Raw genomic sequence first — 26,936 nt, 5'->3', positions numbered from 1 at the left:
GTTGTTTATTTTATCTAAAGTATCTTTAAAATAATGATGTACTTGAGCCAAATACAGATTGCTTTAGACAAACTTGTGAGACTATCTTGACTTGTTTTCTTCTGTAATATATATGAAGTTAGGATATTCATATATCGTGTTTCTTCATTTTCATATTTGAGTACATGTAAAAGTCAGATTTAATTTGTCTTGCCGTATAGATGAATGTTTCATTTACTCTAGGAATTTATATTTCCGTAAATTCCTTTAATTTGAGGCATTGTAACTGAAGAACCTGTTACAGCTTTTTTTCATTCTTTTTTACTGTTTCATTTGTTTGTTTGTTTGTTTTTCTTCCACCTCAATTATATATTGAACTAGAATGCTTTTGGCTTGCTTCATCTTATGAAATGTAACCAGTGGAGCATTACCTTAGCTCCCTTTTGTTCATGCTGTCGTAGGCAGTCACCTTGTTTATTTTGGAATATATGGGGAAAAAACCAGCATCTTACATATGTTCAAGTACAGTAAATGAATTAATGGCCACGTGTTTGTCGCGGGTTGAGGCTGGGCCGGCCACTAACATGGACAGACACTCTCTAACCCCCTCTTCCCCCCCAAAACGGGAAGGAAAAGGGAATGAGGCAGAGAGACTTACGGGTTAGAGAAGAAAAACTAAAACAGCTTTAATGAAATAATGGAAATAATGGTGAAATGATAAAAGTAAACAACTATATACACCTATAGGTAGTAGCCCGACTCCCTCCCTCGATAGCAATCACCCAATAGCAATCTTAAAGGCTGCAGAGGAGCCTTTTAGAAAAGACTAAACTGGAAAGTAAAAGTCACTAAACAGAACCGGGTTTTTAGCTAAACCCAGGACAGTGTTAAGTATTTTTCTGATGCATCACATAACATGATTTTTAGGTATATATGCCAGGTATATGTCCTGTATTTCTTGCTAAAAGTTAACTGCTTTGCGTAAGAGAGGAGAAATCTCCTGGAGCACTGAATTGTGCAATATTTTTCATGTCTTAAGATGTATGGTTTACAGACTGTACTTTTGAAAATGCAGTAGTATTTTACTGTCTGCTTTATAATAAATACATGAGAGATATATTTAGTATAGCAGAAAATAAACTGAGGGCGTTTAAATCATAAACACAGAAATTAGAAATATATTCTACGAGGTATTTCTCTGTAGTTTATTACAGCTTTTTAATGGTATTTTAGAAATTGAAAGAAAAATGGCTGAAACCATTTAAAGGCCAAGAGTTTATTAAATGTTTTCAAGCAAAAGCATTTTTAGAGATGCATCTCTGTGTTTGTTTTTGTTTCATTTCTCAGTCCTTTCTAGAAATGAGGAAATACGGTAACTTTCATAGGTTTATGTATCTGAGTATACTATTCAAATGTAAATAAAGTAAAACCAGTATAGTAAATCACTGACTTTTTGGTGATAACTATCAAGGCTGTCTTTATGACTCACTAAATTCAGCAGGCAAAAAGAAAAGTCAGCTTTCATTGATGCCATGAATAGTAAATTCAAAGTCCCTTAATCTATGCAAATCTGACTGAAGCAGCACAAACATGAATGACTTTTCTCAAATATCTGTAAAAACCCTACGACACTGAAGGTTTAGAAAAACAGCGATCAGGCCATGAACAAAGTGATCTAACTTGGCTTAGCTCTGCTTTGAGCAGGAGGGTGGTTTCGGTGACATTGCGAAGTCCCAGCCTAAATTAACCCGTGGTAGCATGGTTCCAAGATCTGAATGGCTGCCAGGCCAGCTCATGTACTGGCTGTTTTGAGCATTTGCAAACCCACTCTAAAAAGATAAAAACTTTTTTGAACTGTAGTACAGTATTCCACTGAACTGCTTCTAAAAGCTGGACGTGACATAACATCAGAGAAATATCAGCTACTTAAACCTATGAGATAACATGCTGAGACTTTGGGAAAGCATTCACAAAACTCAAAAGGTAATTGAGACCTTCTTTTCAGTTTAACAGTGCAATCACAGCTGTTAGTGGATGACGAAACAGCCCCTTATCTACAGCATTCCGTTGTGATTTTTACTGCTGCAGCGTTATCAGCCTGATCAGACCACAGTCTACACATAAATAGGACTCTAGCTTTTAGTTTTCACTTTTTGGGTTTTTTTAAGGTAAGACATAATAGTTTTTTGGCCTATATGAAGAGTGTAATTTTTTTAAATATTGAATCTAACCTAGGGATACAATGTAAAACACTTGTCCACTCTGTCATTTTTTAAGAATAACACTGTGCACTTTTGTACAAAAAGAAAATCAGGTGTCTAAGAAATAAATAATGTACTTTGTTTGCACTCTTGCAGTATGGAGACTGTGCTGTAAATACAGGATTGTTTCTGTGATTGAATTCTCTTGCATGAATGCTGCATGTGAAAATAATTAGATTCAGTATTTCATTTTCTCTTCTGTTTAGGAAGTAGTTTTCATTTATGCTAATGGTTGGTTTCCATGTTTTCAATGGAGCTTTTCTGAGGGGAAATGCAGGTGTTGTGCAGGTATTGTGCAGGGAGTGAAGAGCTTGTAACGCCCTGTATGTTGACGTGATATTTAATCTCTTCCTTTCTGGAAATTCAGGGAGTATGTAAGTTGATAATTGGTTCACTTCTGGCCTTTCTAGACAGCTGGGAAATGGGAGTGACTGTAAAATGTTTTGGTTTAGTAGCTATTGTTATATGTAGCTAATGAATGAAACCAAATGAATTAAGAATGCTGTTGTACAGTATAAAGCTGCTTTGTTTCACTTATCTCTTGTGTGTTCTTAAAACAAGTTGCAGAACCTAAAAGCTCCAGATGCATCCGGCCCTGTGTTACACAACTGTATAAATTGGTATCCAGCTGTTCAAATGTATTCCAGCTTTTGCTTTGGGTTCTCTTTCCCATTATGTCATTTTGAAAAAAAAGTAAAAATACAGCTTTTGATAGTGGGTCACTTTAAAGAAAATTAAATCCGTGTTAATTTCAAAAGATAGAACTAGCCTGTTGTCCAAAATCAGAGTAGGGCTAATTCATCTGTTATTCTGATGGTCATATATTCTGTACTGTATGTAATGAATCAGTTTCAATAAATGTAAGAACACACTGTGCAATCTATATTTAAGCAATAAAATAAACCAAAATTTAATCTTTTTTGAGGTGTCAGTTAATTTTATTGCTCACAATTAAAATGTCAAATAGACCTCATTTTACAACGCATTGCAGCATTACTAAACTAGTACTTTTATTTATTATTAAACTATTACTATTACTATTACTAAGACCACTACAATTTGTGAATGCAACAACACAAAAATAATTTCCTAATGGCAAATAAACTTCAAAAGATGAATAAGCTATGCTTTTCAGGCTTGCTTCCCTGGTTAGAAAATGTGTTGGTTTTGTTGTATTGATTTCAAGTGATAAAGTTGTGAGTCTGAAGATCCGTGTACAGCTCACCCACATGTGGCATTTCTCAGAGTCATGCCATCTAATGGGGCTGAGTGTTATGCTCTTGTTTTTTGCTCTCTTTTTTTTGGTAACATTCATTTATTTAAATGGTTTTAGTAGTGCACCCTGAGAGAAGTGGAAAGAGCAATTCTTTTTTTCTGTTTTAAGAAAGTCAGGAAATTCTCTAGTTGATGTGAGATACATTCTAACAGAGAGAGAATTATATTGTCTTTTTTTCCCTTGTTCCTCAGTTCATATTTTTTTTGCAGAGATTAGTTAAACTTTGTGTATATTTAGGAAAATATCTTTTTATGAAAAAAAGAGGACAGGCGTCTTCTGCTATAATCTATGACTTACCATGTATCTCAGAACTTTCTATTAAGAGACATGGTCATCAGCTTCTTTTGTTGCTCCCGTTGGTCTGAGCAGGGTTTTGATGATGGATACCTCAAAACAATCCAGGGAGAAAACACTAGCCACGCTTGGGAGATTATTTTGTATCATGTCTAAAGAGGTGTCCAGGTGAACAAAAGATTCTGTCACCCTGTGACATGGGACCAGAGAAGGAGGGGAAAAATGTGGGAACCACTCTAAGACAAAACAGGTGAGCAGTTGTTAAGAGATACTTTCTGGTTACTAGAGTCTCTGTCTTTTTTACTTAAGTGTTGCCTTTATTCGAAAGACTTTACTCATTCATTGCTTACAGTTTTAAAAATACTGTGATCAAGGTGACCAGTACAACTGAATCTGGTTTCTGGAGTTTGTGTCTTCCTAAATTGTATCAAGTTGTTTATGAAATCATATCCCCAAATCATCACAGAATCATAGGATGGCCTGGGCTGGAAGGGACCTTAGAGATCATTTAATCCAACCTCCCTGTCATGGGCAGGGACGCCTCTCAACTAGATCAGGCAACACATGGGGACCAAACAGGGATCAAATCCGCGACCTTGGTGTTATCAGCACCATGCTCCAACCGACTGAGCTAACCAGCCCCCAAATCTTTAATACTGTATCAGCTTAAAGATAAAGAATAAGTTCTTGGAAAGCTAAAGCAAGTAAATCAGTATCTAATGAAGTAGGAAATCATTTTAGATTAGTAATTAATGGATTAGGTGTTCACTTTGGGGAAGCAACTAGGTTTTGGCCAGCTATGCCCCAAATCTTTGAAAAATATGTAAAGCAACTGTGAGAATAACAGAAGAAAGAAAAATGCTATGTTAAATGTCTCACCTTGTTCTGCTCTCATTTTATTTAGTATTTTAGGACTTATCTCTGAGAATGAATAAATAGAGCTGATTATAGCTAGATTATTTAAGACTTCTCTTTATCAGCATAGTTCATATGGTAGTAATTAATCTGCAGAACAACGCTGGTGTTAAATTTTTCCTGAAGTAAGAGATACTGGAAAAAAAGCCTGAAGGAAATAATGACAACATTGCCCAAGAAACAACTTATTTATATTATAGTTTCTCCGTTACTTTCATCGGTTCAAATGATCTGTCTTTGGGATCTGTCTTCAAGTGATAGATCTATCTTCAAGTGATCAATCTCACTGTAGGCAGTGGGATTCATGTGGCTTACCTTTTGGGTTTGTTTCTGTTTTGGGGGATTTGGTATTTTTCCTTTTTTCTGCACTGCTCTAAGCCTTTGCAATTTTAATGTAGAAAATAAGGGGTTGCTCAGCCTGGAGAATACTTTGGGGAGGTCTTGTAGTAGCCTTCTGCTGCTTAAAGGGGGCTACCGGAAAGAAGGGAAGGGACTCATCATCAGGGAGTGTTGTGGTAGGATGAGGGATAACGATTTTAAATTGAAAGAGAGTAGATTTAGATTAGTTATGAGGAAGAAATTCGTTTCTGTGAGGATGGTCAGACACTGGAACAGCTTTCCCAGTGACATGGATGTCCCCTCCCTGGGGGTGTTCAAGACCGGGCTAGGTGGGACTTTGAGCTACGTGGTCTAGTGGGAGGTGTCTCTGCCCATGGCAGAGGGGTTAAATGATCTTTAAGATCCCTTTCAACCCAAACCATTCTATGATCCTATTACACTGCTACCGTCTGATAACTGGTGAACATTTTGAGTGGTGAGTTTGGGGGGGCCAGGGGGTGAGGAAGGGGGAGCAAACAAACTTAGGTTCAGTAGAAATCAAAAAGCATTATTCCAGCTTTACGTTGCATGCTTCAGAATCCCTTAGTTCTAGTTGATTTCAAGAAGAAGAACCTTTATAATTATTCCCTTCAGCATCCTGAAATCTCTCAGAACTGGAGATAACTATGCATAGCACACAGCTTTGGGGCTGAGATTGTGCTATCATGATCTGCCTGACCAGCAGAAACTCTGTGGGTTGAAAAATGTGATTAGATAAGAAGGGAAGAAAGAGCTCATTTTCATGTAATTACCTTAGCTTTTCTTTTGGCTATTTTGTACTAACCTTCAGTAAAGGAAGAATGTCTGCAAAAGGAGTTGCAATAGTTGCAGATTGGTTTAATTAAAAACTTGAAATACTTAGCCACCATCAGCAAGATCCAGTCTGAACCAACTACACAGTTAACAAAAATCAGTCTTTGATCAGGACAGTTTTTACACAGAAATCGAATGAAATTATGCATTATACAAAATACTGTCCAAGAATGATTTACAGTAATATCTGACCTAAATAGATGATCCATAGTGCCAACTTGACTATGGTAAGGAGTTACACAGCCTAGCATTTAACTCCTAGTCTACGATTATGTCATTTATGTGCTGGAAAGTGCAAAGCAGCCTGCAGAGTGGTAAGAAGGAATAAGGTACGCAATGGCTGACTCCACAGGTCTTCGTGCCATTTCTCAAGCATGCGGCAGCGGTTGGTTATCTGCCCTCCGGCTGTACACTTCTGGAGTTTCCAGCAGGAGGTTGTGTCTCTCTCTTTGTCCTTCTTAATACGCTCCACAGAGGACCTTCCTCCTCACTGCTCTCCTCAGAGCTGGAAATCCCTGTGCCTACTTCTGTGCCAGCTGAAGGTCTTTCGTAAGGGTCTCTTCCGCACACGACTTTATTCTCTTGGCACTCTTGCATGTGTGGAAACTTCAGGCTTTCGTTGAAGAAGGCAGAAGCCATGCACTCAGCTGCTGTCTTATCGCAAGCACAGAGCAGTTTCTCACAGATGCTCCAACCAATACCTTAAGAAGAAGTTTAAAAAAATAACATTTGAAAGCAGTTAAAGTTAGTCAATGTGTAATTTGCTATGGGAGATAAGCTTTTGAAAGTAAAATTTTCAAATCTTCATTGAATTTTATTCTTCAAATTCGTCTTTAATCATCTAAATATAAGCCTGACACCAAGGGGCTGGGCAGCGGAAGGTCCACCTGGCTTTAGCTGAATTTGTGAATGCAAACACCAGCAGCTGACTTTAATCAGAAAATGTCTGAATGTAATTTTCCCAGCCTGACCTGTTCACATCATGCACAGTGGTGTAATAACCTTTATCTAAACTAGGAAAAAAGCTTGGGTTTATAGTAAGCATTGCTAATGCTTTGTAAAACACATTTTTCTGTCTCCATACTCAGCTTGAGCAGCTCACAGGCATGGTGGCCTTCAGTCTGTAACACTCATCAGGACATGAGAAATTTCCTCCAAGAAAAACTTACATTCTGGCTTATGATCCAAACATACAACTTCAGATCTTGAACTTCTTTCTGCGTGACATCCAAGTTTCTTGGCTTGTTCCATACAACAGTGATGAGAGAAACAGCACCTATAATAAACAGTAGATGTAAATGAAAAATACTCTTCCTCCATCACAGAGTACGCACAATTACTTTATCTCTTTTATTTTCAATGCCCATTAAAACTGATAAAAGTTTTCATATCATGGAAAAATATTTTCCATAAAGAAGAAGAAAAACAATCCAAACTTTTCCTACTGTCCTCCTATCCCTGTTCCTAGTTTCACTACCTCCTTCCTTTGCTACTGTATGTTTAACAGTGCTGCAGTTTTTTAGGGGGATTTTGTTTTAAGATGTGAAATTCCAGTTGTAACTGTGATCCAGTCCGCTGTGAGAAGTGTCTTCAAGTGTTCAGTACTGACGGCTGAAAACCTGAAAGCTGCATCATGATTGCCAGAGCCTTGACTGGCCTTCGTCTAGTCTACCATGTGTAGGCTGTCTTACTTGTCTTGAAGTGTAGGAAAACTGTGTGTGCTGTGTACTAAGTGCTGGATGTGGCCCTAATTGTCATGAGCTTCCACACAGAGAGAGGTTTTTAATTGTAAATGCAACAGTCCCAGAGGAGATTTCTTTACTTTGATTGAATTCTCTGCATTACTCCAGAATTCCTCCTCTTCGTCATCCATGCCGTGACAGCACATTTGGCTGTGGCAGGTCTCTTGGCTGCAGCTCAGGCCGTACTTCACTCGAGATCTACTCTCTTCTGAAGGACAGTGTTGGCATGGATGCACGTTAACTCTTCTTGTCATAAACCATCTTCCAAACAAGCTCTTACTCAAGTTTCATGGCAACCCTTATCCTCATCTCTTATGATACATCCTTCCATCTGCTCTACTTACCTTCCATCATTTTCCTTTCTTATTTTAATTGAGTTAGTCCTATCCAAAACATTAATAAAATACTAGAATGTGTCTTAGTGTCTTTGGAGTGCCTCATATTTTATGTATTTAAGTGGAATTTTTTTTTTTTTCAAACTGTGGCCTGACTACGGACATGTAGCTATACAAAACCCAACAAGAGGTATCTTTATTGGTCTGTAGTCACCCCAATAATACCTGTCCAGTGCATCAGTAGGGTAACCTCTTCCTTCTTGGCCACAGTAGCAACCGTAAGACTCAAATTCCTCTGGGCATCGCTCAGTTAAACAGAACAGCATTTCTCCTAGCTGGGGCAGCTCCCTCTTCACTCTCCCATTTCCTCTGTCTTGCAGAAAGGTTAATCGCTCACATACTGTAAAGCAAAAAGATTTTATGTGTCACATCATGTTTTCACTGGTTGGGGGCTCTCTTGTGATGATAGAAGTGTTTTCAGAACTATCAGAAACATTTACTATTTCCACATTATTGCTCTAGTCCATGAACTGTATCTCTTACAATACAACTGAACAAGACAGCAGAAGTGGGGGAGGAGATACTTGAAGGGTAGAGAGATCCCTGTGAAGATATAAATTACAAATCAAATTGGATTGCAATATGAGTGCTTTGCAATCCCTTGCAATCCTTTACAGTTAATTTTTTCTTCTAGACTATTCCAACGTAACTGAGTATTCAGTTACTTCTGTTTAGGCTAATTTGGTCTTAACCTCATGCTTGCACAGCCGTAGCTAGGCAATGACTATGGTGGTCGAGGAACAAAAAAAAAAAAAAATAGTTCAATCTGAAGTGTGATGCCCCTAGTCCAAATGCAGGACTAATCTGTCATAATGGTTGTGGTGCTGCTGTGGTTTTGTATCCCCATGTCCCAACTGTAACGCTTCTGTGGCTTCCCTCACCCAGGAAGAACTGATATTGTGAGAGTTATCCCTAAGATTTGAGAGCAGAGTGTGTTCCATATCAGGAAACAAGATGTCAAGGGGGCCTCTTCTGGGACTTTGCCAAAGAAAGGACTTGTAGGGGCTGGTGGTTGGATTACTTCTGTTCCCTGTGCCTCTTCCTTGCACCTGTGAGTAATCCCATCTTCCCTTCTGCAGCTTCTTCCAGGGACAGCCCTGGATTGCTCTCTGCGACAAGAATTCTGCCCATGTGCCTGCTTGGGTCTTTGCTCATTCATGTTAATTCACTAAGAATGAGCCCCGGGTTGATGTGCACTGTCTAAAAGTTGTTATTTCACAGTCCTTTATTTTTCAGTTTGGTGGAAGGCTCGGGAGCTTCTTCATGGCTGCTCCTTTCCAGTTCTGGGACCGCTTCTCTCCACTGGGAATCCTAACAAGATGGATGGGACAGCCCATGAGTGTGGATTTACAGCAACAACAGGTCCAAAGTGTCTTGAGATCTCTGTGGACTCTGAGCACGAGTGGGAACAGAATCAGAACTGGTGAGAAAAAGGCCTACTCTGGCAAAACCTTGGCAAGATATCAGAGTGAGGAGCAGGGGAAGAAACTTGTTGCTTCTGCTGCTTGTAAAATAAAGTAACTCAAATATGTGATTAAATTACTGCCAAAAAACAAAATCGAGAGGAAGACTTCATTTAGGATCATGTACTGTATGAAAAATGTACTTATAACCTAATCATAAATAATTTTTCTAAGTATTAATGGTAGCACATGGGTGGAAGAGGTTAAACTGTTGGAAGCTTTTGCAGATGACTTGCATCTCCTGTTGTTTTATAAATGCCAATACACATGTGCCTGTCTTAACTTTTTATGTAATATACACCTACCTTTAAATATTATTTAATGTAGAAGTAGATTCATCTTTCATTAGATATAACTGGGGGAAAGAAAGGTTCATTTACCTTTTCCTTCAGGCTCATTGGGTCCCCTGTCAGACAGTACCAGTTCCACAGCCGTTCCAGGAGAAGCTGTGCTCTGGTCACTCCTTGCAGGGCTTGTCTCTGGAGATGACATGTGCATGGATTAGATTTTCAAAGGTGGAATAAAATATCCTTTCAGTAATGCGCCCAAAACTTCGCTGAATTGTCAGTCTTGTCGCATTTGTTGAATTCATAGTTGGAAGACTGTTCATTAACAGTTAAGGTTTCCTGGTCTGTATTTGACAGTGATCTACCCTCTCCCGTGCAATCAGTGCTGTGTTCCCTATATTCTATGTGATCTACCCAGATTTAGGGAGAAAATAATGTTTTTCTCCATATCTAGGAAACATACTGGATCCTCATATAGCTGTGACAGGGAATAGGGGACTGCTGTGAATTAGAATAGGTGTAATTCAGTGTTTACTTGCCTTTTTCCTTCATCCTTGCAGATGTGCCTGCAGGAATCTTTTCTGTGGGAAGAGTTTTAATTTGCATTGAGTTAATATCTCTTGGGAATGAGGGTGGGGAGGTGGTTATCTCTTCCACTAGGACCACAGCTTCCATAAATCCATCTTCTTCTAAATAAGCAGAAAGAAGAAAGCAGATGAAGACATGGAAAAAAAACAGCAAGATTTTAATTTTAGATAGCCAGCCAGAGTAATATCTTTAGGCAGAACTGGTGTGACTTGGTGATCATAGAGAAAAAACACCCAAGACAAAAACTGGGTAAGCAAAGAGTATCCACACTGATTATTTCCTCACATCTTTTGCTTTTCAGAATAAAACATGCTGGTTAAATATGACCAGTTTAAATACTGATTTATTTTTTTTTAATTTTGCATGTTGCATGCTGAGGTGAAGAGCTGTGCCTGTTGCTGAAAATAATATGGGTTTCTGGTTAGTCAGGCATTCTGAGAGATGAAGTACAGGTGAGGTGTCACGAGATGTCATTTTCTGAGTAAATTGCTTTTAAAAAGTGTCAATTTGTGTGAGGGTACAAAACCTGAGAGCAACTTTAGTAAAGGCAGAAAGTTGTTTGACTGATGTAGAGCTGCGAAACTGAAGGATTTACCATGTTGTAACCACAAGGACCTATGAAGGGGAAAATAAATTCAGGCTGAATAAAAACATAATTTTAAGGAGATTCTTTATCCTAAAATTTAAATTGGTATTTATTTTTAGATTATCTGAAGCTTATTTTTGAGCTTTTTGTGGTATTTTTAAATTGGGGATTACTTAACATCTTTTTTCTTTCTTTTCTTTAACCTTTTTTATATAGGCTAACTTGTAAATGAAAACATTGTTAGGAAATTGAAATGAAATGGTTTCATTTTTTCTAAGTGTCAATATGAAAAATGACATTTCAGAAACAAAATACTCCGAAAATACTAGTGAACATGTGTTTTCACTTTTTAAAGCCTCTCTTTTTTAATTCCGTGGCTGAATTTATTAATTGGACTAAATGCAAATTAATTAAATTTATGCTTCCAATGTTCTGGTTTTAGTATGTGTTGAAAATAACCTGCCATAGAATAAGATAATAGATTAAAAACATGAAAGTACTGCTAAGAACAGAATGAAACCCATGAAAGGTTGCAGAAAGGTATCACAAGCAACACACTAGTTTTACAGAATCACAGAATCACAGAATCATTATGGTTGGAAAGGACCTCCAGGGTCATCAAGTCCATGCTTTTTCCCAGCATTTCTCTAACCACTACACCATATCCTCAAGATAATAGCTCAGCAATATTAAAGCTCAAGTTAAAATATTAAAGCAATATAAAAAAAAAATAAATATAAAATAAAGTTAAAATTAGTTAAAAGTTAAAATAAGTTAAAAGTTAAAAGTAAGTTTAAAGTTAAAATAAGTTAAAATATTAAAGCAATATAAAAAATATTAAAGCAATATTAAAGCTCAAGTTAATAGCTCAGCCAGGTGCACATTTTATGCCAATTCATTTGACAGTGACGTGTTGAAAGGAAAACGATTCCTGCTAGATGTAGAATATAAAACTGGATTTTGGGAAATTCTGCACTTAGCTAAGAATACATATTACAAATAATCTTCTGGGAGCCATGCAGATCTGCAGCACAGCACACAGATTTTCTGATACATTCAAGTTAATGGAGCAGAATGTTTAGCCATTTTGACGAGTGCTTAGTACAGCAGTGCTGAATTTCTTTATTGGGGGGGCAACACGAATACTGTTCTGACAGCGTACTCAGAGTCAAAAAATTGCTCCTTTGTACTCTTTATATTCAGTGTTCCTTGACACTTTTCTGTCCCCATTTCAGTCTGTCTGAAAAATCCTTTCTACAAAAAAGGGGCCACTGAAAATTTCCAAGTCCACCAAAGCGCTTCCCTTCCAGCTGAAGCTGGAAGTGTGGCAGTGAAAAATCCAAAAGCTAAAATAGGTTTTAGACTGGGAAAGAATTGCATGAAATTCTGTGTAATAAAGGGAGAAGCAAAATCAAAACGAACTGGTCTGGCAGCACATGCTATGAATGTAATTTAAAAAAAAGACAACCAATATATCGGAGAACCTTATGTGAAGAGACTTTCACAAATACTTGGTTGAGGAGTGCAAATGAGTGGCTTGAGGCAACGAACAGCTAATACTTCTCAGTCTGGTTCTGTTGTTTGTGTATCTGCTATCTGACCCTGATCTAAATTTGATTCTTCAGCAGCCTTGTCATCACCATGCAGGGATTTTTAACTGTGATATTTTTAGATGAAGTATTGCGACGTCAGTCAAAGAAAAAATGAAAGCTGAGAGTCACTGACCTTTTATCGAGAGGACTGAGGGAGCAGGAGCTGTACCTCTGTGGTCCCCTGTGGTAACTGGACAAAGAACAGAGGCGGCGTGGTCATGCTGTGTTTCTGCCATGCATTTCTGGAGTGAGTTTTACTGGAAACAGCATAAAGCTTAACCAAACATCACTGTTAGACTTGTTTTATAAAGAGGGTAATAAGGAGAAACAAAGTGCTTTGCCGAAGGATGTGCAAGTTGGCAGAAAAACTAGAGGTATTACCCAGAAATCCTGTGCTGCAGATTTTTGACTGTGATGCCACAGAGCTTCATTAACCCAAATCCATCTTCACCGGGAGGGCCTGATTTTTCAACAAACATAAAATCAGACTCTTACCTCTGGCTCTGGAAGTCCCCAGGACCATCTCACTGGGCTCAGAAGAAACCACTGTTGAGGACAGAAAACATAAACTCAGAAAACAAGTCACGAGCACAGACTTATCAAAAGTCAAGTTGCTGAGCAGAGCTTTGTCAGCAAAGCAGGAAGACCCCGGCGTTTCATGCCTATAGAGATTTGCCTGTTTTTATCAACTGTGCACTGATTGTTGTCAGCAAAGTGATACTGATAAAATAATCTCATTGCTGCGTTCAAATAATGTGCTTTAACAAAGAACCAGCATAAATGTGACCGAAGTGGCAAACTCAATATTAAATCCATTTGACAGACAAATAAAATAAAGAAGCTTAAGTCTAAGATCTCACTATTGCCCACAGAAGGATGCCGCATTTCTTGTGAACACCTTGTGTTTGCCTCCTATTATACAAATTGCCATCAAATGATCAAAAAACTCATCTTTGCATCTTTCTGTGTGTTGGTAGGATGCTGTGATGTGAAGAGGAATGTCTTTGCCTTTGAATTAGCTTCTGAGTGGTACTTAGCTTTGCGTTAACGCAGTTCCCTCGCTTGTCAATGGTGAATTTCCTTTGGGCTTAAATGGGGAGACCACAAGTTAAATGGTAAGTGGTTCTCCAAGTATGTTATCTGTAATATGTTTTCAGCTTTCTAGACTTCCCAACACAGGTTTTTCTCTTGGGTGTATTCCGTATGACGAACTATGCCTCTTTAGAAGAGTGCGAGTAGTTGGTTTTTTTCCGGAAGTAAAAATTGTTACAGATGTGCAAATGCAGGTGCACTCACTCCTGCAGGAGTTCTCAGTTTTCTATTACCAAGCCTCCCGGAAGCAGCTAAGAAAACATGAACCAATATTGGAGCTGCTGTTAGAGGAGAACAAGAAATATCTGGTAAAATAAAACCCCAAACACCTTCGTAATGCAGAAATATGACGGAACATAAACGATCACATACACTCACCACAAAGCCTTGTCACGCACGTACCCTTGTGCATGTCATATGAATTTAAAAATTTTTTAAAACACTGTTAAAACCTGAAGTATTATTTCTTTAAAAAAAAAAAAGGAAGGAAATAAAAAAAGAGAAGAAATAAATTTCATATGTTTTTTTGTTATTCCAGAATCACACTTAGGGCAATGGCTTATTTCTGAGAAACACAGAGGAGCACACTATGGCTTGAAACCAGGTTCTACAGTTCTCAAAAAGTGCACCTTTCCCCCTATCTCCACTCCCACAAAATAACTCCCAAGTTTATCTGTGCTGAGCAGCAGCTTGGTCGCACCCATCCAGTGCACATTACTTGTGAACTTGGCAGATTTGGGGAATCTGTACCTGACATTGCTTGTGATGGGGCCACATTACAAGAATGCATCAGCTAAATTGGATAATGGATGGTCCAAGACTGGTCCTCTCTGTCTCACTACTGCATGACTGACTTATGCCCTTCCAGAGCCCCTCAGGGCTTTGGATGACTTCTGCCCACGGCCTTTTGTGTTGTAGTGCACACCACGCAGACAGAAAGAGAATGGTTTAGTTACACTGCAGCAATGAGGTTTGGCAAGCGGCTATTCCTGAATAAGTTAGTTATCAATTGTAGCAGAAAAAAAAATTAAGATTGTCAGAAGAACCATTGGGTCTCATGATTTAGGAACTCTCCCAGGAGGCACCAGAGCAAAAAGGAATTTAACCTGGGTCTCTACATTGCAAGTAAATAAACCATCGGACTGCTGGTTCATTTGCAACAAACCATGCTCACCCTTTCCTCATGCCACTGTTGATCCTATATAATTAAATGTCTCTTTAAAGATAGTAAGTGTGCACTTGGTTGTGGGTCCGGTGGCTGGCACCCACACAGCCTGTGTTTGCAAAACAGCTCACCTGCTACAGCCTGTGTTCCCAGGGAGAAAAGGATCTGTTTGGATGAAAACAGGTTTTATCGTAGAGTGCTCATTCTCAGCCCTTGGGAAACTTACTGTAAACACTAGCTGAGCAGATCACATACACAAATTGAAAAATGGCACCTTCTCATTCAGTCTTGGACCACCAAAACATTATATCTACTTTTATACCAGTCCTTTTAGAAGGGCAGTAAGAAAGCAAGTGGCTTATTCTTGTATTTTATTCTTTCAGCTTTTGGAAGCTTTTTTGGAAGACAGTGCTTCTTGCACTGTAAGTTGCAAACCTTCTTCCATGGACGCTGTTGCAGCCTGTGTTTTGTCAGTCCCGTGATGAAGGAACTCTGCAAAAATAAAAGGATTCTTACCTCAGAGGGCCATGCCTTAGGATGCTCATTAGAGTGGATCTCAGCAGAATAGGATGAGAGTCATCAGAATGGAACTTATTTATAAAAATTACTACTGTAGTGTTTTTTGTACAGTTATTACTTTATATAAATATAGTAAATAACATCCTCATTATTGATAATTACAGTAACAGTATTAAAAGCCTGCTTTAATAATTTATTCACTGCTGATATTAAATTTTACTCAGCAACACACAATATAATAAAAAAAATATAAATCAGTCTCTATCATAGTTTCAACCTAAACAAGAGAAATAGCATAGCAATCAGCATTCTTTAAATTCCCATTTCATTAGATACTTCAATATGTGTCCTACAGTGAAGTTATGAAGATAAGGGTGGTGAGATAAGGGTATGAAGAGCATGGTGAGGCATTGGCACAGGTTGTTTTTTTTTGTGGCATCCCCCTCCCTGGAAGTGTTCAAGGCCAGGCTGGATGGGGCTTGGAGCAACCTGGGCCAGTGAGAGATGTCCCTGCCCATGGCAGGAGGCTTGAAACCAGATGGTCTTTAAGGTCCCTTCCAGTTCAAACCATTCTATGATTCTGTAAGAGTTAAACACTTAAACAGAAAAATGTTTAAATCCAAGCTTTTGGCTAGGAACCTTCTTGGAGCAGGGAGGGTCTTAAGTGTGCATGCAGACACAAAAGGATTAATCTGAAAATATTTTATGGTTTTAGTGTGTTTCTTCTTATATTATTTCTAAATGAGATTCAGTGTTCTTGTCTCTATTCTTTCTAGAAAAAAGAGTTACTTGGCTGAAATGTTCCTGTGCACCTGTGTAAAAGCTTGACATAAAAATGATGCTTTGGATTTTTGAGTTTTTTTTTAAAAACCTTTCATATTGTGATATCTTGCTAAATCTTGTCTTTGCTTTTTGAAAAGGAATTCATAACTTCCAGAAATTATATTTTTTCAGAGTATAAATTTGTCTTGATTTAATATACTCTCATCAAAGAATTACAGAAATAAGGACATACCCTCTGTGTGAAATGCTGTCATCTCTCTCTTGCTGGTTGTTTCTGAAAAGGAGAAATCTTTCTCATAGACTCAAGTGTGAGAAGGGGGTTTGTCACTATTTAATCTGAATAGTATAAGCCAGGAATTCATTTATTTTGTTCTTACTGAAGCTCAGATTTAGGCAAATAGATCTGCATTTCATTCATTTTTTTTCTTTGTTACAAAAAAAGAATCTACCAAAATCCTTTTCCTAGAATTTTGTCAGATAGGATTATTATTTTTTCAAAGCCTGAACTGGACAGAACAGCTATATAGAAAGAAGATAACATGAGTGAACACTAAATAAAAATGTTTCATTCAAATGATTTTTCTTCCATTAAGAAATATAATCAGGAGCCTAAAATTAGCAGAGGTATCCAGGGAACTGAAGCAGTCTATCTTCATCAGCAGTGGTAAAACCAGCATGATTTTCCTGTTAACACCTAACAATTTCCCCTTTATTTGCAATGTGTTGGAATTGTCGTACATTATATTAGAGCCATCTGATCCCAGTGAAAGATTACTGGCTTACATGAAACAATTTTTAGGCTTTGATGCCAGCTTTCCTGTGGCGTTTTCTTGTCCCTTGACCTGTTCAAGAGGGGTTGCACACATCCAGGGCATGATACAGATGTGTGTATCTGTCCTTAGCACTGTGCTGTGTCAGTGAGCCGAAGGATTAGAAAAACTAGTACTGCTCTTTCACGTCTGTCTCAGCCTGGGTGTTCAGAGGTCCTCCCCCTGCCATGCTCTGATTGCAATCCATATGAATTAAGTTTTTAATCCAGCCCCGTTCTCATAGGACAGATATTCACTCTTACAAGGCTGTAATTTCAGCTACAGAGCACAGAACAGAGTATGAGAATGGAAATAAATATCCCCTTAATCCTTACAGAGGATTTTTCCTTCTGAGAAGGCAACCAAGTAACAGAGCAGAGGGGCTCTATTTTTGCCTTTCCAGGTAGTTTTTGCATGATTTAAAGGTAGATGTGTGCTGGCACTCTTTTTAGTTTGGCATTCCTGCCAGTGACCTCAGTGGATCACTAATCACCCCAAGCATCACCCATTCGTTCAGGTTGGCAAGAGTCTCACAGGCTTGGCAGAAGCCTCCTGAAAATTAAAATTCTACATATCTAACTGGAATTTCTTTGTAGAAAATGTGTCTCTTGCCTCTGGTCCTGTCTCTGTACACCTTCAGGAGGAGTCTGGATCCATCTTTTCTGTACACCTCACTAGGTATTAAGGACAGCAAAAAGATCCATCTCCCCTGAGCTTCCTTCTCTTTCATCTTGTGTTCCAGCCCCCTCACCAACTTGGTAACCTCTCCTGGACTTGCTCCAGGACAGCAATTAGTCCATCTTCTTCTTCTCTCTTGGTATTCAATTGAGTAGCATTAAATGGAAAGGATATGTGAATCAGAGAATAGGACAGACTGATGGATTTAATGCAGGAAAGCACCCGGCTACTGCTTTATTCTTGCTGGGTCAAATTTGATGCCAGCAGAAGAACTGGCAGGATGGGGCAGTGGATTAGATCCTTATTATTACCTGTAACTGGAGACAGACAGAAGGAGATATCCAGCCCATTCAAGGAAGAGTTAATATGTGTCTTCCCAAAGCATTCAATGGCATCTTTGTCGCAGCTGCAGAGGAACTGTTCACAGGGATCCTCAGACTCTGAAGATAAAATAAGAATCCAGACAAAGCACCTTTGAAATATCTTTTTTTCCTCCTCCTGCTTTTGCCTCCGTATAAGATTTGTGTCTGTAACTCATTGATGCAAACCTATTTATACTGTGATACTTCACATTTAACACAGTCAAGTTGCATAGTCCAGCAGAGTTTGCTTTCGAAATGCCATCCAATATAGCCTGGCATGGCTGGCGATAGACTTCTTGCCTGGGATGGTTCACTCTGCAGAGTAGTGAGGACTACAGAGCAGTGCTTTACTGCCTCGTTGTTTTCCAGGGAAAACCTAAACCAGCCGATACTGACATTTCAGACTTCGTTAAAATACTCCTATTAACCTCAGGAAGTCATAGTCCACAAGCCAAGCCTTTCATGTAAGGTGTGTTCTACTGTTTGTAAAGAATATGAAACAGTTTCCCAGGAAATAGTATTTTCCCACTTCAAAACCTAACTTTCAGGGTTTCAAAGTAAAAAGCATTGACCTTTCTGAGCTGTTACACTTGTGTTACATATTTTTGATGGGGACTTTTATGATTATTAGTTTGGAAAGAGCTAAAAAAGCACTATTCATGTTTAAATGCACCTGAGCCTTTGTAGTCTGGCCTAAATAGCAAAAAGGGTTTTAATTTCAAACATGAAAAGGAAATTGGCTAAGACTGATACTTAAACAGCTGTATATGTATTGATCTGGGGATTCTGTTTCTCTTTGCTGGTATCCTCAAATCATATTCTAGTAAATAATCTTTTCTGAGAGCCATTACTTGCTGAAAAATTTTATTAAAAATAATTAGGAATTAATAAGCCCCACTGTACCCATATTTCAGGGAGTAGCTCCTGTTATAATGACATGATCTCTGCCCTCATTGGTGATGCTGTTGTAGCTGAAGAGTGTATGCGATTCTGTGAACAAAAAATCTGATACCTCAAACTAGATGAAAATCAGGCCTGGAAACTTCAGAAACGAACTGTTATTCAGGTCTTTCCTCAGCACCTGATGCATTTCTGATGTGTGGAGGTATCTCAAGCAATGCTTAGTGGTCCTGCAAACTCAGGGAAACTTCAGCAAGAGGCTGCCTGTGAGAGGAGTCCTGGAAAGTTCCTAGTTATTGGACTTCAGTTTTCCTGCTTAGTTGGGCTAGAGAAGAACACTGAAGCCCTTAAAAATCCACATGTGGAGGTGGTTTTTGCTTAATTTATATAAGACTTTTGGTAGATAGCCCAGAATGAACTTCTCGGTCATGGTGAGGCTCCAGTATTTTGCTTTTGCAACAGGTTAACCTTACCACAGGTCAAGTTTTCAGCAAAGCAGCTGACATCTGTGGAAATCTTTGATGGATCCCATGTGCACTCCATCTCCACTGCTTCCTCATAGCATTTGCGGTGCTGGAAACAGCAGCTTAAAAATGGAATAACACAAAGTTTGCACAATTTAGTTTCTGATCAAGATTAGACTGCAATGCTTTCATATCACTTTTACACAAGAATGCAAAAGATACCAGAAGGGAAAAAGAGGCCCTTGATGTGGTCCTGAGAAGCAAAATGATTCTGTAGACATTTCTCAGGACAAAACTCCTGAAAAATCATTCTGCTGCTTCTGTATTTCTGCTGCTCTGCATTCAAATGAAGCTAAGTGGAGCAAAAGCCCAGGTGCTCAGCTCTTTAGGTATCAATCCATTGAACTGACTCGAGCTCTGGTTTCAGCATGTCATCACAATTGTTCAGAAAACCTTTCAGAAGAAGTTCCATGGCTTTTTTTCCAGTAGCAGGGTTAGATCTTCCCAGCCATCCCATACTGGAAAGTGGGTGGATTAATTTTCATCTATCTATAGGCATTAGCCATCTCTGAGTCATTGCTGTCTTCCCCAAAGGTTTCAATACGTTACATTACACTGTTGAAATAACCTTTTTTCTGTTTAGACACGGATGGATTTTGATTCTCTTTTAACTTCTTGTCACACCTTCTGCTAGCATAGGTGAACAACCATTTGATTGTCCTTCCCTGAGACTGCAAGTTTTCTCACTAGCCCAGTCAGGGTCTGGGGCAGTATCCCTCCAAAGCACGGGGTGGGTTTTGGATGGTTTTACTCCTGGTACTGGGAAGAGCTATCCTGCTACACTGGTATTCTCTGTGTCTGGATGCCGCTGCCTATACACAGATATTCAGGACAAGATTTACTTAACATTCTGTCACTTGAAGTCATACTTAGGTGTAACCTGATTCTGTTGGTGCTAAAATCGCCCTCAGTTGCCAAATTTCCATTATAGTCCGCTATGAGCTTACATTACTGGTGTAGCGCACAGCTTTCAATACCAACTGTCTGGTAAGATTGCAAACCCACTAAACTGCTCAGGTTAATGCTCTCACCTTATTAACAGATTGTTCATTTTTTGGCACCAATTTAAGCATGAGACAGAATTCTGAAATACAAAGAAGTGAATGAAGTTTCATTCACAAAGATCTGTTCAGAATTTAGATACCTCTGGTTAAGGTACGTCCACAGAGATGGGTACAGTGTTTACTTATTCTGATGAATTAGTTACCCCTATGTGGAACCAGTCTAAACCAGCTCTGTCACTGGAGCTGCACTGGTGGAATTAAATTCTATTATATTAAATTCTGTGGATTCTGTGAAATGCAGGTGTGGGAGACTCTGCTTTTATCTGTACGTTGGGAGTATTTCTCTACATTGAAGTGGGGGGAAATAGAGACACTGAGCTCCAAGAAGCAAGTGGATCATCACATGCTGTAGACCACCTCAATTTCACATGTTTCCAAGCCATTCTCTAAGACAACAGATACAGGGTGCTGGCTGAGCAAAGAGATGGTGCTCACCTGCAGGTAGAAGTAACACAAAACAGGGCTGATAAACCAGAGATAAAGTTATCTTTTGTAGGTCATATCAGATATTTAGGCTGCAAGTGAGCAATGACTAGATTAAACAGAGCCAGATGGTGCAGGACTTACTCACCCTCTGAATAAATCTATTTTTTTACAACTGTCCTTAAATTGTTTAGGCAAGTGTTATGCTTTGGGTCATCAGAGCATGAGGCCACTGACGGCCAGTCAGTGAAGAGGAGGACATCTCACGGGTATGACTTACTCATCAGCTTCATCCACAGGGAGCCCTTCCATCTCAAAGCGGCAAGAGCAACCATAGTCTTCAAAATCCCGGGGACAAAACCCAGTAACACACTTCATTTTGTTCACAAAGTTGAGCAGGGCAGGGAAACTGGTGAAGATGGACTGTAACCAGGTGAAGTGAGAACCCAGGCAGTCTGGAAAGAGAATAGCTGTAAAGTGCATGGGGAGTGGAGGTGAACCAGGTGTGGACCACACATGGGTGACCTTCAAGTGAACGCAGAGCTTAAACAAGAAGGCAACACAGTGATATTGAGCAATGGTTGACATTCAGTAGTATTTAGAATTATAGTAGTCTTTGGGGAAATCTAGAGCCTCAGAAATCCATGTCCTTTTCAGTATCTATAAGAGCAAACTCCATGGGATTTCTAGTCAGTGTTCGAGTACAACTGGCACACATACTTACCAAAAAATAATGCAACACTTTCCACATTTTGAAAGACTCCATTGAAGAATGTGGCATTGCCTAAAAGAAAAAAATAAACCACATTTTTTTCAAAAAAGTAAATTATGAGAACTGTCCCTAGACTGACCCATGTCTTGCTTCATTTGTTAAACCATTTTGAGGTAAGTTACTATTTTCTAATACCACAATTCACTGCAATTCTTTTGGAGCATGAGTGACTCCCCACTGCCATGCAATATTGTAAAAATAAAGCTTAAACCATTCTTACTTAAAACTCTTTCAGGTGTGTTAAGAAGCTCTGGTAGAAATGCTGGTGGCTTCAATTCCTGGCCACCTACCTCATAAAAAAGATTTGAGAAGAAAAAGATTTAAAAAATAAACACAAGCAACAAACCATCAATATATACTGCATTATGACAAATACACATTTTGAAGAGCTTCCTGCACTAGCAAGCTGATTTATCAAAGCCATGGAACACTTGCTTGGCTCCATCCAAACCCAGGAAATGCCAGAAGTGTACTGGCCACATTGACACTGCTTAAAAATTAGCCCTCTGTTAAACTCGCTCTTGAAAGCAAAGATGTGTTAATCCTTGTATGCTTGTGCTCTTCTAAACAGCAGCACTTACTGGGATTAATTGGCAGAACTGTGTAAGATTGTTTTAGTTGCCCAACTGCTTTCGTTATTTCAAGTGTTTCCATTCTGTAACCCTGTGCTCTTCACTTATTTGAAGATATTTGTTTTTTTCTGAGTCCTTATTTCCTATTGCCTTATTGCTTCTCTTCCTATTACTATTTCTTTCTTAAATCATCTTTTTCCTTTTGAAGAAGCTGTGGTATATTTTCCACACTTTTATTTTTTTCTATTTGTCATGTCTTGAATTCAGGTGAAATGTAATACTTGTTCACTCCCTTCCCATTTTTCACCTGTTTCTTCTGCAAGTTTTTAAGAGAGAATATGTTTCTTTGGATTTATTTAAATTTGGTTATTCTATTTTTTTTTTAAGATAATACATCAAGGGTATTTGTTGGCTCAAGGATCAACGGAATTAAAAAAAAAGGTAATGCTAAATTCACTGCATAGCTTCTGTCTCAGAGTTATTCTGGCATTAGGAAAGCTGTTCATTTTCTCTTCAAAAGATTCCTGGAAATAGCTGACAGTTATCTTGCTAATCTGTTGCATTTTCCTGCATCAATATAGAAGTAAGAGTGTAAGGCGGACTAGTAGGACTTTTAGATGTAAGGTTTAACTCTGTTTAGCAAAGGATTAGGAAAAAATAGGACTTCTCTTTTTTTTTTTTAGATTATATATAGGGTCCTCTCAGGATGTCTACAACTTCTGTGGAGTGAACAAGATGTTCATGGTAAGAGTCATATGTCAACGGAATTAAAAAAAAAGGTAATGCTAAATTCACTGCATAGCTTCTGTCTCAGAGTTATTCTGGCATATGCCAGTCATATGCCTCCAGCAATTAATTTCTCAAGTTTACAAGGCAGAACTTGGATATGGGATTGAGGGAAGTAGGAAGAGGTGCTTCTTTTTAAGCTGTTCTTTTCCTGAATGACTTGGTCACAACGAAAATCTTTTAGATAAGCAGAAATCCATCAGAAGCACCATTTATTGTAGCAGGTCTGAGGGGAAGGGACTGCTGCCCACAAACCAGAAAAGGTCTCCAATTTCAGCTGGCCTTTTCACAGAACCGGAACAAATTTGGTGAAAGTTTGATGGCCATGAAGAGTTCAGTTTCATGAAAAATAATAGTGTGCCATAAATAAATAGGATTGAATGCTATGTATTTGTACACATGCTTGCTAAAGAAAAACTGCCCCTTATTTTCTCGCTTAAAACGTGTACTCCCTCTGTAGTGACAAACTTCCTTCCCCCAAGCCATGTTCTGTCAAGTGTGTCTAAAGCCAGGTTTTGACAATCAGTGTAACATCGCAACTCAAACTCATTGTCTGTTGATGAATGGCCATTGAATGATTTAGTCCTTTCAGCAAAATTTTGGAAAATGTGAAAATCCCATTGAGTTGGCATGAGAAAGGAGAGAATTTATAAAGCCGCGTTACAGAATCGCTAAAAGTTGTGATTGTTCCAATATCCTTTACTTGCACTTAGCTCTTCTCAGCAAACATAATTCTCATTTATCCAATTAATATATGTATGTGTTAACTTATAATACTGGAGAAAAACCTCTATCGCAGGGTAAGCAGCTTGGTAAACCTTTGGTTCTTCTAATTCTTTCCTTACTAAGAACAGTATTCCTGATTGTCACTAAGTCAAGATCAATGAAGCAATATCTGCTAACAAGATTACTTAGTTTTGTTTAAGTTGTGGGGGAAGGACAAAGACTAAATACTTTGTGGATGAATTATTCTCTTTTCTTCTTTTGCTGTCATGTCTTTTGGGGTTATTTATGCTACATATTCCCTGTAAATCCAGAAAAATATTGCACTACAAAAATCAATCCTTTAAACCTCAGAAGACCTGAGGTCGACTTCTCTCGTCTTTTTGTAAAATCTGCTAAATGACTTGGCACATGTCCTGAGGAGACTTGTATGATACAGCAGCTCTTGGGCTTTCCAGCTGTATACCTTATCCACAGAATTTCTTTCAAAATTCAGGCATATGTAAAAATGTTTCTGGACTGTGTCTGTGATGTTGCTACTCTGGCAACGCTTTTCTGAAGCATTATCTTGAAAAAAAACCCAAACAACAAACTCACATCAAAAACAATCAAATCTTCTCTAGCTGTTTTTTGCAGTTATGGCTAATTAAAATGTCATACTATAGGGCATTAATGCAGTAATTATAATCCTTGGGGAGTAAAAATTTTGATGGTTCTGGGAAAAGTCAAGGTGCTGCAAACTCAATCTATTTGATTTATTCAAAGCAAATCACATTAGCTGTTCACGAAGATGTTAGTTCCTGCCAAGATAGTTGCTTCAGTCTCAAAGCAGACACCAACAGAATAGATCCCACTTAAATAGAAATCAATAATCCTCTCCAAATCTAAAAACTGTAACATTTGAAATCTTTGTGCTCAGATTGTTCTTAGCTGGGGAAAAAATCTAAAACCTGTGGTGCATACTTTTAAGGTTTGGGGGTAAATCTCTTTCAAACGTTATGTCAGAAAAAATTTTGAGTGTCTAGATATATGTGAGTGCACTAGATATTATCCATATATAGTTATCTTTACCTCTGGGGACTCAATACCCCCTTTTATTTTTATGAGTAAATGGTAAAGCTATTTTGGCCTTCTCTATCACTGCAGTGGGCACTGCTAATATTCGTACTGATTTCTATTTGTATAGTAGGAGTGTTAAGATTCAGCTCCATCAATGTATTCTAGTCCATGTGTTCTATGTTAGACCTGTCTCTTTACTCACTTCTGGTGTGCGAAGCCCCTTAGCAGAGAGGAAACTGGTGAAGCTGAAGTAGGTCAGTGCGGAGTTTTGTCTCTGCTGAGGTGCTGAGCTTTCTTTTGCTTTTAGATATAACCCCATAGAACAATCAGAAATTGTGTTAACTTCCAAGAGAAATTCTCTACACCTGTTTGAAGGAGGAGCATTAGCCGAATATGAGTTATATTTCAGGATGCACTGAGTAGTTTGGAGAATTAAGACAACACACACATATTCAATGAATAGGATCTCTTTACATGTAATTTGTTGAGGGTTATTTTTGAGTTTAAAGGACTTAAATAATGATGTAATGCTAGCATTACTACAATGTATATATTTTTTTTTAAGCCCACTAAATGTTTCTTGCTTCACTACAAATTCTAAGAAAAGTTATGCCTTTTAAGTACTCCATAGATAAACTTTTTAAAGTGCATTTGGGTGTTGAACAACTAGGCTTGAGTGGACAGGTGTACTTCAGAAGGATGGTTTCCAAATGCACATACTTTAAATAGTATTTATGCATAAATGTGAAATGATTACAAAAATACCTTGCCACTTACCAGTGCACGACACCATTGACATAGACAGCAGCAGAATTACAATCATATTTTACTTAATCCAAAGTCAAGAAAAAGTCACACAGCAGACTGGTGTGCCTGGTGAGTAAGGTAAAATATTAGGCAGAATGTTATCTTGTGAATCTGGGATTGGGAATATTTCAGTTTAAAAAATCATTCTTTCGTAGCCTAGCCATATTTCTGCTTGAGGCAGTTTAGTTTTTACCCTTGTCACAGTAAAAGCACATATTACAGCACTGATAAGCTTTACTTATCCTTCAAAATTTACCAGTCCTCTACAAATATGACTAACAATATTTATTTTAGTCTTGCTTTAGATGAGTAAGCAGGCTCTGCCAAAATGCCCTAGACAGGGCAAATGCATTTAGCAATAAAATGATGTTCTTTAAGTTTCTTTTGTTTTGCTAACAGTTTTCACATCTTACTTGATCTAATAGGATGTTCACACAATTATTCACATTATGTTTAACTGCAGATATTGTGGAACATTGTAAATGAAGAGACATTCTGGAATTACTTCTATTGAACCCAGTTAGTCTGCAATCCATTATATTAGTTTGCCTCACATCAAAAAAATCTCTCCTACGATCTAGTCAAACATTTACTTAAATCTGTGTTGAGATTGATCTAATGTATCATACATTTCTGTAACGATAAACACTATGTTCTTTGGAGAGCTTCAATTTCTGGGTATGCTTGTCCTTACATAAATCTATGTAAAGAATTCTTCTGAAGCTAAAAGCCTTGAACAGATATTCATTAAATGATAGATAGTAGACTGATTTTGAACTACAGTCACAGTTCACCTTCAATTTAGAATGATTTCCCAAGTAGGTCAGGCATGGAGTTTTTTTACAGCCTAATAAACGAACATTTATTTATCAGTTTTCAAATATGCATCTACTGTTGGTTATCTGTTCCCTAAGGTCAAATATTGCATTCATTTCTATTAAATAATCTTATAATACTCCATCAGATTGTGAAGTTATAAATCTAACACCTCTGAATATTTAGTCTATTATCTCAAACCTTTCCTCTGTACTTTAGTCTACAACTTCCAAAAAGCTTATTCTGCATAGTTTTCTTTTTGATTCCTGTATTACAGAGTACATCTAGAAAGGCTTACCTTGAGGGCTATTATTCGAAAGCTGTTGGATGGAGGACAAATGGATTTCAACAAAGTCGATGCTAAGTTATTTATACCCACTTGGATATATACCTCACCCATGTGATCACTTCCTTTATCAAACCCACTTCAACATTTATTAATTAATTCTTCCATGAGATTCCACAGCATATCCTGGTAATATAGCTCCAGCCATGTAAAGGATCTATACTGAG

General features: G+C 38.2%; 1 protein-coding gene across 1 annotated transcript; it reads right to left on the bottom strand.

The window, feature by feature from the left end:
• Positions 1 to 6,306: 6,306 nt before the first annotated feature.
• Positions 6,307 to 25,623, bottom strand: OC90 (otoconin 90). Its single transcript, XM_009869538.1, has 14 exons — positions 25,578 to 25,623; positions 21,881 to 21,946; positions 21,613 to 21,672; positions 21,169 to 21,343; positions 19,351 to 19,463; positions 17,927 to 18,055; positions 15,262 to 15,318; positions 13,065 to 13,115; positions 12,703 to 12,759; positions 10,343 to 10,492; positions 9,897 to 9,995; positions 8,219 to 8,393; positions 7,086 to 7,192; positions 6,307 to 6,617 (listed from the first exon to the last, which is right to left on the bottom strand). Exons 1-14 carry the CDS (start codon positions 25,621 to 25,623, stop codon positions 6,307 to 6,309), a joined length of 1,596 nt encoding a protein of 531 aa, XP_009867840.1.
• Positions 25,624 to 26,936: the final 1,313 nt, after the last annotated feature.

This window comes from Apaloderma vittatum, unplaced genomic scaffold, assembly GCF_000703405.1.
Source record: "Apaloderma vittatum isolate BGI_N311 unplaced genomic scaffold, ASM70340v1 scaffold8315, whole genome shotgun sequence".
NCBI classification, from domain to species: domain Eukaryota; kingdom Metazoa; phylum Chordata; class Aves; order Trogoniformes; family Trogonidae; genus Apaloderma; species Apaloderma vittatum.
This window is presented reverse-complemented; position numbering and strand designations above follow the sequence as displayed.